Consider the following 17,760-nt stretch of genomic DNA (forward strand, 5'->3'; position numbering starts at 1 on the left):
GGCCTAATTCCACGGGCAGAGGATTCTGCCTCAAGGAGAGGGTACCGGGCAGGTATTACCTGCACTGGTTTTAGAGTCAGACGGATCCTGGCTCTATCACTGACCAGCTGTGTAACCCTGGGCAAGTCACCTATTTTCTTTATGAATCAATTCCCTGGTTTATAAATTGGGATAATTTTATCTATCTCATAGAATTATTTCAAGGTTTAAACAAGATGATGCATGTAAAGTGTATAGTCCTGTGCCTGATAACACGGCGTGTGTGTGTGTGTGTGTGTGTGTGTGTGTGTGTGTGTGTGTGATAATTAGGTGTCTTCTGAGAGTGACTACTTGACTATGTGTACACAGCACTTGAGCTTCCAAAGCATTGATCAGCATCCATTATCTCATTTGATCCTCATGTCACCCCTAGGGGAAGGAGGGTCCAGGCAGAGCCTCTCCATTTCACTAATGCTCACGCTGTGGCTCAGAGAAGTAAGCTGACCTGCCCAAGGTCACCAGTATAAGAAGCCCAAGCTTTGTCCTTTTTGACCAGGGCTTTCACTCCACTTTCCCCTGCCTCTACTCACCCCAGCCTGGCCAGTCTAGTCTGGTTCTGGGAGACACTCCAAGATCCACACTGGATAAGCGGAGCTTCATTTGCTCTGTCTACTCACAGACACACTGGGTTAACTCCCCTCAGAGGGGTTCCTCCTCCCTGAATTTCCAGGAATCGCCCTGGATCTCTCGCTCCTCACACGGACCCAACAAATTGCCCAGGAAAAACTGCACCTGAAGGGTGAGACATTCTTGTTTGTTTTGCACCTTGAGATCCTTAAAGGTACTTTCTGTGACAATGAACAGAACTTGGTTGTCCCAGGAGACATGAGCAAGGCCCTCCTGATTCAGACAAAGCGGCTGCTTTCCAACTTGGTCTTGGCCAGGTTGGTGGCAGCCCTTAGAAGCATAAGCCTCCATTCTCCATCATGTCCCTGCGCCGGCCTACTCTTTCCTCTGTTGTCTGTCCACCTTCCTCTTTCCCTTCCTTCTGAGTCCATCTTTATTTCTCCTCAAAAGCTTTCCTCTTCCCTTTTTTCCATGTTAGCTCCTTCTTTTCCCCTTATGTTTCTCATACTCCTTGGGATCCTTAATATTAATTGAGTGCCTACTATATGCCAGATGCTATGCTAGGAGCTTTACAAATATTGTTTTCCTTAATCCTCACAACAGCCTGTGGGGTAAATATAATCATCTCCAATTTACAAAAGAAAAATGAAGGCTCTAAGAGATTACCTAACTCACACAAGGTCACGTGACTGTGTTAGTGGAAACTGGTTTTAGATCTGGGTCTGGCTAGCTCCTACATCCATACACACCCCTGCCTCCCGTTTCGGCCTCCTTTGCTTTTTTTTTTTTTTTTTTGGCGGTACACGGGCCTCTCACTGTTGTGGCCTCTCCTGCCGCGGAGCACAGGCCCCGGACGCACAGGCTCAGCAGCCATGGCCCACAGGCCCAGCCGCTCCGCGGCACGCGGGATCCTCCCAGACCGGGGCACGAACCCGTGTCCCCTGCATCGGCAGGCGGACTCCCAACCACTGCGCCACCAGGGAAGCCCTCCTTTGCTTTTATCTGACTACCACAGTGTCTGAATCTGGGCAAGTCACTTCCTCTTTCTGAATCACTTAACCTCTCTGAGTCTCGGCCTCCTTGTTTGTCAAATGGGAATAACAACAGCATCTTCCTGCTGAGAGCAGTCCTGGAGGACTGAGCAAGACAATGGATAAATTGCTGTACGAAGTTGCCTGTTACAATGACAGTTTCTTTCTGCTCGTCTTTCATCTGCTCCTCTCACTTCCCCTTCATCCCTTTCCTCCCTCTTTTGTCATCCTCTCACACAGAGGAGGGGGGTCTCTTTCCTCCTCCCTCCTTCTCCCTATTATCCCATTGTCCACAGAGAGGGCTGAAGCCCCCAGGTACAAACAGGGCTCCTCTTCCCCGGGCCACGCCAGCTTGAAGGCACTCGCAATTCCTGCCAGCCCGCCTCTGGTTGACAGCCTCTCCTGTAGCCCATTTCCCAACATGAGAAAGCAAGGTGCAGAAGTGCCGGCTAATTGAGGACATGTGATGAAGAAGGAAGTGGCTGCTGGCTCCTTATCCTCAGGCTGTAGAGACTTGGCTTGAGAGACCCTCCAGCATGTTGCTTTTCCTTAACGAACACCATAAACATTGACTCTCTGGCCTTTGACTGGTTTGTTACAAGTGACAGTGTTTGGGGAAGTGGGCAGAGTATGTTGCTTGCCTAGGAAAGGGGCAAACAGGTAAAGAAGTAAGTAGGCTTAAACCATCAGTTTGGATGAAGATGGGGACACAGGTCAAGGCCAGGATCACCAATCCCTCCTGAGGAATTGGCACTGAGGGGAGGACGTGTCCCATTGTGCAGGTGGGCAGTGGGAAGAAGTCCAGAAGTCAGACAGCCTGGATTTGAATATAGTCTCTGTCAGCTACCAGCTGTGTGACCTCAGGCAAATTGCCTAATTTCTCCCAGCCTCAGGCAAATTGCCTAATTTCTCCCAGCCTCTGTATCCTCATCTGTAGAATGGGTGAATATCACCTACCTCATAGGGTGGTAATAAGAATTAAATGCACAAAAGTATGTGAAGTGGTTGGCACGTGTAATACATGACCATTCCCTTTCCCTTATGTTCCCAGCCCATCTGAGTCCCAGCTTCCTTGCCCCTCCATCAGTCCCCAGGCCTTTGGGGAAAGCCTCTTTTTCTTCATCATTCAGGGTCAATCAATAAACCAGGTCTTTACTGAACAGTAACTTTGTGCCAGGTCTTGCATTGAGTGCCAGGGACAAGGGGAGACCAAATCTAATTGTGGAGAAAAGACACACTTATCAGAGTGTCAGTCCCTCACACGTTCATAGTCCTTAACGATTCCCAAATACAATTTTAAAACAACTTTTTGGGGGTATCAAGGCAAGGGTTATCACTTATAATTTACAGATAGGGAAACTGAGGCTCAGGGATGGGGCATAAGCCAGGGCTCTATCCCTTATGCCCCCTTGTCTCACTCTCAGTTGGGACAGTGACAGAATACACTATAATCCAGGTAGAGCAAACGAGAGGCTGTGCAGGAATGCGGCAGAGGGAGAGAGTGACAGGGGAGGAGAGGGGGAATAGGCTTCCAAAAGTTAGTGGCGATGGGTGTCTTTAAGGCCAGAACAGAGCAAAACTCTTCACCTGACTAACTTATTCTTTAGGACTCAGCTTAGGTATGGCTTTGCCTCCTCCTCTGTGCTTCCCTCTGCCACAGCACGTGTTACCGTGCATGGTGGAAGTCCAAGGAGCTCCCCAAGCAGGGACCACGTCATTCATCTGAGCTCCAGTACCAGCCAGAAGAGTAGGGGCTTGGTGAATGTTAACTGAATGAACAGACAGATGGATGCAGGAGACGGGAATGAGCGTGGAGGATGTGGTTGAGGGGCTGTGGACAGTGGGGTTCATGAGAACTCATCTCAATAAGCATGGCAAACCCTGTGCTGGGCACTGGGAACACTGAAGTGAATCAGATGAGGTTCCTAACCTTGAGAAGCGGAGATAGACACACTGACAGTGTGATAAATGCTGGAAGGGTGGGGAGTGAGGGAACTGTCATGGCACAGAGGAGGCACTTATCTGAGCCTGGGGCCCAGGGAAGTCTTCTTGGAGAAGCTGATTCTTAAGCAGATATCAGCTAGATAAAGACATGTGTGAGCACATGCATGTATAGGACACCAGGGAGGGGAAACCGCATAAACACATATAATGGGACAAAAAACAGTCTTGGTGTATCCCAGTATGACCATAGCAGTTTGTTATCATTAGAGCAGCAAGCTCAAAGTGGTGACGGAAGAGGGAGTAAGTAACCAAACACGGAGAGCGCATATGTCAGGCCAAGGAGATGTCATCACTGCCATCTCAAAGATACCCAAGGTATGAGAACTCTGATTCAAGTAACTGGTGCGTGACCCTGGCCAGCTCGTGGGTCTCTTTTGCTAGCAGAACAATCCCAAATGCACCTCCACCCAACGACTGTCAGACTCCTGGAAGGCTCTTCATTAGTAGGCCCAGGCGGTAACCTTTCCTCAGGTTCATTAGTCAGGAGTCTCAGGAGCTGAGAATCTAGAGAGCTCAGGAAGATGAGGACCACTTAATCAGACTATCCCCCAGTCCTTTCCTCCCTCTAATTGGCTTCAGAACAATGGAATTTCTGCTGCCTTTAATTGGGCCCAATTCTTAATTGAATCTGAGATGATTCCCACCCCCAAAATGCTCCTGTTTACCTATCCTGTCCAAAGGCAGCTGTCACAGCCCCACAGATTCCACTGACTCTGTCCACACTGCCTGCTTCTGAATTTGACTTTAGAACTCTTTTCAGAAACTCACAACTAGCTAAACTTGCTTCTCCTCACCCTGAAACTGCCCCAGAACATTTCTCCTCTACTTTTATGTTCAAATCCCTTCTCTAGCCTGCTCTGATACCTCATCATCTCCATCTTGTATCAGTCTTCAACTCAAGCCCCTCTGGTCACTGATGATTTTGGCAAGGGATTCACTGTCTTCCTTTCCACCCAGGCTTGTACTCATTCTCAGGAACTTTGGGTTTCAGGTGGACAATCTATCCAACACCCTGGCTCTTAATTTCTTAACCATCTCATTTCCAGCAACATTCTCTTCCGTTTTGTTTCTGCTATGCCCCTGTCCTTATAACTTGAGCTATTTTGACTTAGATTTGTGTCACTGGAACTCAAAGAGGTTTAATTCATCCAATATCCAGCCTCATTAGGTTGACACCCAAGATTCTGCATGGCTCAGCCTCTGTCCACTTCCCCAGCCTCATCCTCCTGGCTCACACCATGCTCCAGAAACATCGACACTTTCTTATTTGGTTTCTTTACTCATGCTACTTACTACTCTTTAGTTCCTACACCTAATCCTCTTCATTACTCACCTGTGGAATCCCTGATTCCACAGAGCCTTCCCTTTCTCTCCCCACCCCATCTCCACCACTCAGAACATACAATGCACCGCTCCCCTAGACTCCCATGGTACCTGACATGATTGTTTCAGTCAGAGTCCATCAGGAAAATGGGCACTATTCTTAAAATTTTAACTAGAGGGAACTGGTTATATGGGTGGTAGAAGAACTAAGAGGCCAAACAGAATACTGAAGAAACCCAGAGATTATTAACAGAAAAGAAAACTATTAATGGGGCCAAAGGAAGTTAAAACTGTGGGAGCAGGAGTCAGAGAAGAGGAGCAGCCTCTACTGGGGGAGCCTGCCAAGGGGTGGGGGAGACACACATGCAGGTTTTTCTCTTTTCCCCAACTCCCATCACTTGCCAGTGTCTCTCCTTGGCTAAACACAGCCAGAAGCCACTGTCACAGGAGGCTGGGAAACACAGCCTGCAAAGGTCAACTCCCCAGGGGGCGGTTTCAAGAGAGAGCCAGAGCTGGAGAAGGGTGAAGGATGCTAGTAAACAGGACGTTGAGATTATCTCTCTACTATTTTGCTTCCCTGGTCAATGAGCAACTTGAGAGCAGGGAACTTATTCACCTCTGTGGCACCAGGGTCCATCATGTGTTCAGTGATTGTGGCAGATTGTTCACCGCCCTCCCTGTAGAGGATTTTGTATTCCCACCCACTGCCAAGTGGCTTGCAGTGCCTCCTTGTGGGAGGAACATATCTCCCTTGTCAATCAACATCAGATTTCATCATGTAACTTGCTTTGGCCAATGCATGTGGGCATACCAAGTCCCAACAGAAGCCTTGAGAGTCTTTGTGTGGCTTAGGCATCTCAGATTGGATCTCAGAGTTGCATGACATGCACAGAGTTGCAGCTGACTTGCTGCTGGCATGTAATGTGAGTGAGAAATAAACCTTTATTATCCAAGCTCCTGACTTGGGTTATGTGTTACCACAACATAATCTAAAGAATTCTCACCAACACTGGGACTGAGGGTGAAATTTCAAGAGAAACTACTGCAAGCTTTTGGGAAAACACCACTGGGTGGTGATACAATGGAAGCGTTAAGATTTTGAGTCTAAAGGCTGAGTTAGAGTACTGGACCTGCCACCTACGACCTGTGTGGCTTAGAAAAGTTACATAATCTTCAAGTGAGAAAAGAAAGACACGGAAGTGTGGCACAGCTCATTGCATGCAAGAAAACATAAGTGGTCTGAACTCAGCTTCTTCAGTGTAATGGAGCTGAAGACAATGCCGCCTCCCAGACTAGGAGTGAGAGTGAGGGTCACAAGAGAATTGTTGTGAAAACACATTGTGAATCATAAGTCACTACACCAAGGTTAGTTATTCTCAATGTCAGCTAGGTCTTTGTTTCTCTGCACCAGGCTGAGTGATGCAAGGTTTCAATTCACCCCAATCCAAAAAACATTTATCAAGCACCTAAAATAAGCAAAGCCCTGTACAAGGGTCTGTGGGGACTGAGTGATGAGTGGGGAATTGTGTGAATTGAAATCATGGAGTCAGAGGGATAGAGCTGAACAGACCTTCCCACTCAACTAATCCAAATCCCCTGTTTTTCAAAAGGGCAAAATTGAGACCCAGAAACAGGAAACAAGATGCTCAAGGTTACACAGTAAACTAGTGGCAGAAGCAGAATAAAACCCTCAGTCTCCAAACTCCTAGGCTGATACTTTTCCCTCCACACTTCACTGAAGTGAGTGTTTATGTGTATGTTTCAAAACCACATTTTGAACAGGTTTCTCCTGCCCTTGTAGGCAGAAGCACATTTCTCTTTACTCGCATCCCTGGGCTCTAGTCTAGACCCATTCCCAGTCAGATCGAGGAAGAGACAAGGAGCCCCTTTTCGAGCCGCACAAAGAGGTAGAGGCCCTAACATGTCATGCTTCCTGGAATAGGAGTCCCTGAAACTTCTCTGCCCTCCCAAAGATCCACTTGCCTCAGCGTCTCTACAGCCTCATCCACGTCCCAGGAACTTTGAGGATATAGAAGACCTGCAGCTACTCAAAGCTTTAATAAATGTTAGTTGCTGGCCATATCAGTAGTTCTGGCTGAGAGAGTTGAGAAACACTAAAAGAAAGGGAGTCCTGAAGAGGAGTCCCATAAAGCAGAGGATGGCCCTACTGCACTGGCAAGCAGATCACTGAGACTTACTTAATAGTTGGTGTAGCAGAGGGTGAGGATGAGGAAGGCTGAGTATCCTCTCTCACTGCTCGCAGATATGATCACATCCTTGCGAAATTCTTGACATGGTCTGCAAGATCCTGCATGATCTGGCCCCTGCCCACCTCTCCACCCTCATCTCCCACTACTCTCCCCTTGACTAGTTAGTCCCTGCAACATGGTCTTTCAAATCTCATGAGCGTTTTCAGCTCTAAACTACGTTAGGGCTGGTCTTGATGTAGAACACTCCCCTCCCCGACCCACCCTCAATCTTTGCCTAATTTTTTTCTGATCCTTTAGTTCTCAGCTTAAGAGTTACTTTCTCAGAAGATCTTGACTCTCCAGTCTAAAATTAGGGTTTCTCTCTTTTTTACTTTCTTAATAGCACTTGCAGTGGCCTTATGTTACTCTTATCTGTCCACCATTCCTTCCTTTATGGAACTTCTACTTTAAACAACTGTGGTGGGACTATAGGTTACAATACTTGCCTCCCCCAGCCACTGGGACAGGCATGTGACTCACAGGTAGCCAATCACAGTCTTCCCTGAGATTGACATAAGGTAGTTGGGAGCAAGAATCCTCTTTTTGCAGAAGTTGGAAGATATGAATCTGGAGCTGCCATCATCCATCTTACTCCCCATTCAGAGTCTGACTATAGAAAGAGGCTGAAGGCATACACAAAGCTAAGAAATAGTGCAATTAAGTTGCACTCATAAGCTAATAAATTCTATTTTTTAAAATTAAAGCTTGTTTAATTTGGGATTTTATCACTTGCCCTAATGAGAGTCCTAAGTCAAATAGAACTTACCACAATTTTTAACAGGTTTATTGAGATATAATTCACATACCATACAATTCACCCATTTACACAATTTTTAATTATATATTTATTTGTATAATTATTTGTTTAGTGTCTCTCTCCCCCATTAGTTCCGTGACAGTAAGAATCACAGCTAAGTGCCAAGATAAAACCTGGCTCAGAGTATGTGCTCAATAAATATTTTTCAATAAACAAATGTACGAGTGAATGAGTATCTATCCTGTGCTGGGTGGCTGGGATAATGAAAAAAAATTTTAGACGTAACCCCTGCTACTGCTGAGGTCTACCAAGAGAGACAGACATGTAAATAGGCAAGTTCTGGTAAGCAGTAGAGGAAAGCTCAGGAAGTTGTGTAAGACTGAGATGGGTTACCTTGACCTACCCAAATCTAACCAATTCATTAAGGCCCTCTTTAAGTACCTTCCTAAACCCTGTAGTAAGAATTAATCTCACTTCCATCTGTTTTCCTACATCAATTAGATAGATCTTTATTGGCTCTACCACTTCCTGATTGTGTAATCTTGAGCAAGAACCTAATTTTTCAGAGTATTGAACATGACCTACCTTGAAGACTTATAGTGAGAATTAAATGAGATAATTAACACAAAGCATTTCATATAATGCCAGCCGTTATTACGATATTTGCTGTATAGTGAGGTTAAATGGTTAGAAGCACCGGCTCTGGAGCCAGACTACTGCTTGAATTCAAATTCTGACTCTACTTGTTACTAGCTGTATGACCTTAAGCAAGTTACTCAACTTCTCTGTGCCTCACTTTTCTCATCTGTTAAAAGAACAACTTGGATATAAGAAAAGTACCTATCTCAGAGGGTTCTAGGGGGATTAAGTTAAATGAGTAATACTTTAAACACTTAGAATAGGGCACGGCACATGGTAAACACCTAATAAATGTTTAACTAACACACCTTTTTAAAATGCTAGTCATAAGGGTCTGGCATGCTGGCTATATTTTTTCCAAATATAAAATTAACTCACCTTTTAAAAACTTAGTCTTGTTTAACATTAAGGGCTTGACATGCTGATTATATATTTTTTCTAATACACACCAAAATATATACATAAAATCATTTTGCACACCTCCAGTGACATGAGTCTCCCGCCTGGAGAAGCACTACTCTAGACTCACACAATCCAATGATTTATGATTCCCTAAACACAGAGTGCTGTTCCTTGCCTTTGCCAGTGTTATTCCCCCGCCTGGAACGTCCTTGCCTTTCTTTCTCACTTGGCTGCTCCTACTTGTCTTCAAGACTCAGAGTGGGCATCATGTTCTCTGACCCCAACTGAATAGGTGCCTCCTCTGTGCTCCCGCAACCCCGGCACATCCCTCTATCACAACATTGATCATCAGGTGGATCCCTATTTCTGTCTCAGACCAGGGAACATAGCCTATTTCACAGCACAGTACTTGGCATGGAGTAGGAGCTCAGGAAGTCGCAATTAGAACAAAGTAAAATGACGTAGCCAAATACTTGACTCCATAAAATTTTAATCCAAACATAGTCTTGCAGTGTTTACTCACTGCCAGGCCATTTGCCAGGCACGGTGGGTATAAAGATAAACAAGACTCACTTCCTGTCGTCATGGAGCTTTCTGGAGACAAATATGGAAACAAGTGCACCCAAGTGTGATGGGTACTGTGCCTGTTGCATGTACGGGGTACACTAAGTGGGGGCACAAAGAAAAGAGCTGGGGGAATACGGAAGAGGCTTCAGAGCAGTGAAGATGTTCTGAAAGCTGAGTGGGCTTTCAACAGCTGGATAAAAGTAGGGGATGGGGAGTAGAAAAGAGCCTTTCAAACAGATGGTACATCGTTGATCCAGGGACAGCGTTGGGAGTCTCGGCGACAGCAGGCTGAAGACATAAAGAGATAGCCTGAGGTCACCCATGTGAGGGCTTCGCCACATGTTCACTGTTCTGTGAACTATGGGAATGGGTAGAGGCACATTCTGGACCCTGAGAACCTCTGTGATGGGGTAAGAACCATCAAGAGCCAAATGGCCCAGCCTTCGTATTTATTAAGCACCTACAGTGTGTTAATTTCTATTCCAGGTCACACTGGAGGACAGGAAAGGGAAGAAAGAAGTATAGGACACTCTCCTATACATCTACTCATAATACACATAACACAAATATATACAAGACACAACTCACACTTGTATATTATACAATTTTCCCACCTACCAGCCCAAATATCTGTACTTCAGAAACTGGCAGAGAATATAACTTTAAACTCCCTATTCCTCAATACTTACAGCACCTAGGTTGTAAGAAACACTTAGGGAGACTGGCTAAAAGCTAAGCAGTACTTCATTCTTCTAGAAGACTTCCCTAAGGTGATCCCACATTGAACCCCAATACAGAAAAGAAAAGAAAAAAAGGAAGAAAAGAAAGGCTGCTCTTTTAAGCAAGTGTAGGTAGGTGTCCTGCTGTGCAGTCACTGAGACACAACTGAGGCACCTGGGTCTCAGTGGAGCACAAGGATCAAGGTGCTTTAACCCTGGAAAAAGCTGCATGCTTAAACCACGTTGTCTCATCCCTCATACAATGACTTTTGCCGTGAATTGTATTTTGGTGACAAAGCATCAGTTTACACTGAGAGAAATTGTAAGACACAGCCTACAATGTTCAGCGTTGTAGTTGCTGTAAGGCATGTTAGATATTAAGGATGTTGTCACATTCAGCATATAGAGTCTGCTCTACAGTTGCCAGTGGAGAGCAGTGTTTCTCTGGAATAATGGGTTGGTTTTCATCTTAAGGACCATCTCTGAACCATGTAACTGATTATGTTTCCCTCTTTGCAATGGTTGCTGAGAAGCTCAAAGCAAATATTTTGGCCCAACTCTTGCACATGCCCAAAAACTTATAAAATATACACTTATCTCACCCCTGGCCTCCTCTTATGTTCTCCTACACTTGCTTTCGCTTTGCTTCAATTGTCTCACTTATTTTTTTATTGATGTATTGATACTACGATGATTTTTATAGGATACTTCAAATCCTTTGTGGAAGGAGCTGGTTAAAAAAATGATTTCATAAATTTACATTTTATTTATACATTCAAGGACCTCCCTGGTGGCACAGTGGTTAAGAATCCGCCTGCCAATGCAGGGGACATGGGTTCGATCCCTGGTCTGGGAAGATCTCACATGCTGCGGAGCAACTAGGCCCGTGCGCCACAACTATTGAGCCTGCACTCTAGAGCCTGCGAGCCACAACTACTGAGTCTGCGCACCACAACTACTGAAGCCCATGCACCTAGAGCCCATGCTCCACAACAAGAGAATCCACCGCAAGAAGAAGCCTGAGCACCGCAACGAAGAGTAGCCCCTGCTCACCGCAACTAGAGAAAGCCCGTGTGCAGCAACGAAGACCCAACGCAGCCAAAAATAAATAAATCTATAAAAAATTGTTTATACATTCAATGTAACAAAATATACATGTATCATAAATAATGAATACCTAGAATTCACTAGCACAAAGCCCATATGTACATCACACAAATATGAAACAATACACACAGAGCACATATGCACAAAATTCACAATCACAGCACATCTTTAATGTCACAAATACAAACACACACTTGTCCTCTCCATTTGCCCCACTCCCGTGCATACACATGTGCCGTGCACATACCCAGCTGCTCTGCGAGGAGCCGGCCCTTCTCGGTGGGAACAACCCTCTCTTCCTCCATGTCACACTTGTTCCCCACCAGGATGACCTGTGCATTGTCCCAGGAGTAGGTCTTGATCTGAGTAGCCCTAAAGAGAGACAGAGAGATGACGGTGTTAACGACATCCTCCTAGGCTAGAAAGGACCCTGCAAAGCTCACAGAAGCCCCTTCAGTGGGGTTCACAACACACGAGATACTGTCAGCTAATTCATCCTAGGACAGTCAGACCTCTGCTCCTGCTGGCTGTCACAGATGCTGACCCTTAAGCCCTGGTTGCAAACTTCACTCACCTATTTGGAGTCCACCTCTAATGCCCTCTCCTCACAGGCAGAGAGCTCTTTCTAAAACATCTATCAGATGATTCGTCCTTTCTTAAAAGTCTTCTCTGGTCCCTGGACTAGCTAAGCGATGAAGTCTAGATCCCTCAGTTAGGCGTTCAAGACCATTTACATCCTGTCTCTCCAGCCTCATCACCCTTCCTCTCACTTCACAAACCTCACCCATTCCCCAAAGGCTCTTCCATGGCATGTGCCTTTGCCTTTACTGGAAATCCCTTCCCCACACTAAGTCATCCTCCAAGGCTCGGGGCTGATCCCACAGTTGCCTGGGGGAGGCTTCTCAAGCTTCCCCTGGCCCAACAAGTCTCTCCCTCCTCCTCTTCACTGAGGCCTTAGATCATTATTATTTGTAGAAACCAAAATGTCAGCAGTGGTTTCCCTCACGTAGGATGATTATGAAATTTTATTCATTTATTTATTTTTGGCTGTGTTGGGTCTTCGTTGCTGCGTGCGGACTTTCTCTAGTTGTGGCGAGCGGGGGCTACTCTTCACTGCTGTGCACGGGCTTCTCATTGTGGTGGCTTCTCTTGTTGTGGAGCATGGGCTCTAGGTGCATGGGCTTCAGTAGTTGTGGCACTCAGGCTCAGTAGTTGTGGCTTGCAGGCTCTAGAGCGCAGGCTCAGTAGTTATGGTGCACGGGCTTAGTTGCTCCGAGGCATGTGGGATCTTCCCAGACTAGGGATCGAACCCGTGTCCCCTGCATTGCCAGGCAGATTCTCAACCACTGTACCACCAGGGAAGTCCCAAAACTTTAAAAAAATACTTTACCTTTCAAAATTTTGAAAGTGAGCGTGTATTACTTTTATAATGAGAAACAAACTTTTAAGCAGAGGAAATAAAATCAGACCATTTTATTCAGGAGACATCTTTTTGTGTAGTTGGCCTAACTCTGTCCCCAAATACCTCATCAGGTAGAAACAATTACCTTCCCTTTTGTTCCCCTACTCTTTTTTGTGGCGCCTGTCACATTCGGCTGAATTTATCTGTCTCTCCTTGAGAGCAGGGACAGGCTTATTCATCTTTGGGGTACCAGCCCCCAGCATAGAGCACAGAGAAAAAAAGTCATTGATTGTCTGATGAAGGAAGAAGCCAGCAAACGATTGATCCTGAAGCAGATCTAAATAAAATCTGACCCTATCCTGACACTGACAATCTAACTTAACCCTAACTGCAACCTGGACCGATAGCCAACCCTGCTCCTAAAGCTCATCTCACCACCAATCTTCTCTTTAAGGGTGAAAAGCCACTTCCTCAAAGGCTAGAATTTACTCAACCACCATTTGTGGTGAACCGACAGAGAGCCAGGTTCTGTGCTGGGTACTGGGGCTTAGATGGCAGGTGGGTGCTAGGCTGGGACCAAGTTTCCCAGAGGCAAAACTAAAGGCCAGAGCTTGGGAAAGATAGACATTCAGTCTTCAGCTTCAAGACAGGTACATGGAGCCAACTCCCCAAGTCTCCCATGCCACTCTTCTGTCATCTTCCTCCCTCCTCCCACCACGATCCAGGCTCAGCTCCCAGATTAGCAACTTAGGTTATTCTTGGAGGAATCTTCACCAGGTGTTAAAGTCACTGTGTGCCTGAGGCAGAATGAACAGCGACTGATGGAGAGAGGGAAGGAGGTCAAGGCCGACAGGGAATGGGCAGTGTGGAGATACTTAAAGAAAGAGCTAATCACTTCGTGGTGGGAGGTGGGGGGGAAAGACGGAGACATGGGAGAAGGGAGGAGAAGAGAAAAATCATGACTGGAGGAGGGAAGAGAGGGAACAAGAAAGGAAAAAAGCAGGAGAAAAAAGAGGCATAAAGAGAGAGGAAGGGAAAAAAGAGGGAGGAAAGGAGAAAAAAGGAAGGTGGAGAGAAGGACTTGTTAAAAGGAAAGGGGGAGAAAGGAGGAAGAAGGGGATGACCAACAGACTAAGAAGGACAACACATGGGTGACAGGCATGTGGGTGGCACCCTAGACTGATGCTCAGAACTCAGGGGGTGGTGGGGAGAACGTGGCAAGCAGCCTGCAAGGCCACTCCCAGCTCAAGGCTCCAAGGCACCAACAGTGCTGCACATAGTCATGACAACTGTTCCTTGGGAGACAGGAAGTCTTCAAAGGGTAGCTGTTGGGCAAAGAAGAGCGGGAGACAAGCTTGGCACTGGCCAGCTCCGCTGCTGTGTGCCCAGCCTACTCAGCCTCTCTGATTGTGAAGAAGAGCCAGGCACACACGCTCCATCTTCCCCATCCTTTCCACTGATTAGGGGCACCGGTTCCTGGCCCTCTGTCTCACGTGCCCTTCCTCTCGTGCTCCCTTCTCCCTGTGAGTAATGCTCCAGGAAGAAAGATGTAAGTTGCTCAGAGGTTATACCTCTGGGGAACTGTGCTGATTTCTATCGTATCAAGATATTGAATCTTTATGAACTTGGACCCCCGGCCCAGGGATAAACTTTATAGGGAAGCAATATGTGGATTCACTTAGCACTATGTCCAGAATGATGTCTCTAAAACACTAATTTGAACCTGTTGTTTCCCTGTTCAAATGTCCTCACCTACCAGATAAAATCCAAATCCCTCACCCCAGCACACATAATCCTTCATGACCTCTGCTCTTCTTACCCTCTCACTTACCTTCTTATCTTTGCACATCTGTACTATTTTTCTGGAACATTCTTACCCATTTGTCCCTCTGGCTAACTCCTGTTCATCTTTCAAAACGCAGCATATGTGTCAGCAATTCCAGGACAACTTCCCTGACTTCCCAGGCTGGGTCAGAGCCCTCCGCTGGGTTCCCACAGCCCTGGTGCCACTCTCATCACTGCACCTGTCACATGATATTTTCATTGCCTGCTCACTGATCTGTCCTGTCCTCTCATCTGTGAACTTTTTGAGGACAGGAGCCATGTCTGATTCATTCGAGTTTCCCTAGCACATAGCACAGAGCCTAGTACATACTAGGTTTTCATGAACAGTTTGATGACTGGGTGAAGGAACGAATCTCATACCAGTCTTGGACAGCATTGAAGGATTCCTCATTGGTGACGTCATACATCAGGATGAAGCCCATGGCTCCACGGTAATAGGCTGTGGTGATGGTCCGGTACCGCTCCTGTCCAGCCGTGTCCTGGGTGGGAAAAGGAAAGTGTCAGCCTCCTAGAAAGTCTGCTTTGTTTCTAAAGAGTCCCCAGGACAATTAAAATCATCCAAAGTATATTTAAGGAGCACCTATTATGTACCTTTTATTGTACTTGGTGACTAGAATAAAATGGTTTCTGAAACCTCATAGAAATTAATAAGAAGATAATTAAAATCCCAATAGAAAAATGAGCAGGAGTAAAGAACAATTCACAGAAGAAATGTAAATGGATAATTATTATATTAATAGGTTTTAACCTTATTTTTAATTATAATTCCCATTATAGTTGAGGATGTAGTGAGATGTATAACCTCATACCTTGCTTGTGGGAATGACACTTGGTTCAATCTTTCTGGTAATCAATTTGGAAGTCCCAAGAGCATTAAAAATAGTTGTACCCTTTGAACTAGAAATTTTTCCTTCTAAAAACTTTTTCTACAAAAATAGAATATCAGACAAATATTTATGCACAAAAATGCTTCTTACAACTTTATTTAGACATTGAAAAACTGACATCAACCTATATATTCAACAATAGGAGAATGGTTAAAATACAAGATTTTTAATGTGTTTATTTATACAAGAATATTTATTATAATGGAACAATTCTCGTATGTGCGATATAATGTCAGTTTCATAACTACATATGCAGAGAAGGAAACTGGAAAGAAACACATCAAAAGGTTAATAGTGATTATCTCTGTATGAAAGATAAGAATTACCAGGATTTTCATTTTCTTCAGCTATTTTTATTTCCTCTATGCTAAGCATGTATTACTTATATAAGGAGAAACAAATAAACATTTTTACTAAAAAAAGACAAAGACAATTCTTTATCTCAAGCAGCTCACAGTCTAGTTGGAAAGACAAACACGTAAGCAAGATAAGCCAAGCCCCACAACAAAGTGTTGCTGGAGTACACTGGGATGCTTCACAATGTCCACACGGTCCTTATGTGAGGGACCAGCCGGTCTTCTCTGAATCATTAGTTTTAGATGTGTGATACTTGAGCACGTATAAAACATTTCCTCATATATTATCTTATTTAAATTTTATAGTAATCTCTATGAGGTAGGGATCAGTATTTACATTTTGTAGTTGAGAATGCAAAAATGCAGAGAGGGTAAGTGATTTTTCCAAGGCCACAATGCTGGTGACAAAAGCTATGCCTTAAATCTAGGACTTCTGATTCCAAGTCCGATGCACATACCATTATACCTCAATCAGTGAAAGATTTATCCACAGGCATTTACTGAACACTATCCATAATGATAATAAAAACAAATAGGGACTTCCCTGGTGATCCAGTGGGTAAGGTTCCATGCTCTCAATGCAGAGGGCCTGGGTTCGATCCCTGGTCGGGGAACTAGATCCCACATGCATGCTGCAACTAAGAAGTCCACATGCTGCAACTAAGAGTCACACGCTGCAACTAAGAAGTCTGCACACCGCAACTAAGATATCTGCACGCCACAACTAAGAAGCCTGCATGCTGGACTTCTCTGGTGGCACAGTAGTTAAGAATCCGCCTGCCAATGCAGGGGACACGGGTTTGAGCCCTGGTCCAGGAAGATCCCACATGCCGCGAAGCAATGAAGCCCGTGCACCACAACTACTGAGCCTGTGCTCTAGAGCCTGCGAGCCACAGCTACTGAGCCCGTGTGCCACAACTACTGAAGCCTGTGCACTTAGAACCTGTGCTCTGCAACAAGAGAAACCACCTCAATGAGAAGCCCATGCACCACAAAGAAGTGTAGCCCCAGCTCACTGCAACTAGAGAAAGCCCATGCGCAGCAACGAAGACCCAAAGCAGCCCAAAATAAGTTAATTAATTAAAAAATTAAAAATAAAAAATAAGACGCCTGCATGCCACAACTAAGACCTAGCACAGCCTAAATAAATGGTTAAAAAAATAAAAACAAATAATGAGAACAATAAGAATTATAGCCTGCCATTAATTGTACATATGTTGCACCTGTTATCCATAAACTTCAGAAAAACCCTGTAGGGTACATATCATTACTCCCATTTTACAAATGAGAAAACTGAAGTTCAGAGAGATTGCCCATCAAATGTAAGATTTGGGATTCAAAACAAGTATGTCTGACTCCTACACCCATTACAGTATATTGCCTTGGCTATGAACCATACTTTGTGTGACACAGAAATGGAACAAGGACCATCCTTGCCCTAAGGAAGCCTCAGTAAAAGTAAAGAGGTGGCTAAGACATACCACTGAACTCATAATAGCAATATGTGGCAGTGTGTCATCAGTACCGGCTATGTGGCATAAAGAAAATGTGTTACACAAGTCAGATAAGGTAGAAACATGGTGGTTTTAGGTAGTTATGGAAGATGTCAAAGCAGAGATAGTGTACCAGTTAGGGTAGACTGGGTTCTTCAATAATACGCAATCTCAAAATCTCAACAGCTTCAAAAACAAGGTTTTATTTTTCACTATTTTTACATATCCATCAAGGGTTGGCTGGGTGCTCTGCTTTTTGTCTTCCTCATTCCAGGATAAAGAGTGACAGGGTGGGGCTTCCCAGGTGGCGCAGTGGTTGAGAGTCCGCCTGCCAATGCAGGGGACACAGGTTCGTGCCCCAGTCTGGGAAGAT

General features: G+C 45.2%; 1 protein-coding gene across 6 annotated transcripts in view; it reads right to left on the minus strand.

The window, feature by feature from the left end:
* Positions 1 to 17,760, minus strand: part of LOC137218733 (ras-related protein Rab-3B) — a 113,353-nt gene that overhangs the window by 11,225 nt on the left and 84,368 nt on the right. For 5 of the 6 annotated variants that reach the window (XM_067726139.1, XM_067726141.1, XM_067726142.1 and 2 more), the window contains 2 exons: positions 15,012 to 15,130; positions 11,652 to 11,776 (listed from right to left, as the gene is read on the minus strand). In XM_067726139.1, coding sequence (XP_067582240.1) covers positions 11,652 to 11,776; positions 15,012 to 15,130 — 244 coding nt within the window. The remainder of the gene's footprint in view (positions 1 to 11,651; positions 11,777 to 15,011; positions 15,131 to 17,760) is intronic. The other variant, XM_067726140.1, reaches the window with a different exon arrangement.

Source organism: Pseudorca crassidens, chromosome 2 (assembly GCF_039906515.1).
Source record: "Pseudorca crassidens isolate mPseCra1 chromosome 2, mPseCra1.hap1, whole genome shotgun sequence".
NCBI lineage: Eukaryota > Metazoa > Chordata > Mammalia > Artiodactyla > Delphinidae > Pseudorca > Pseudorca crassidens.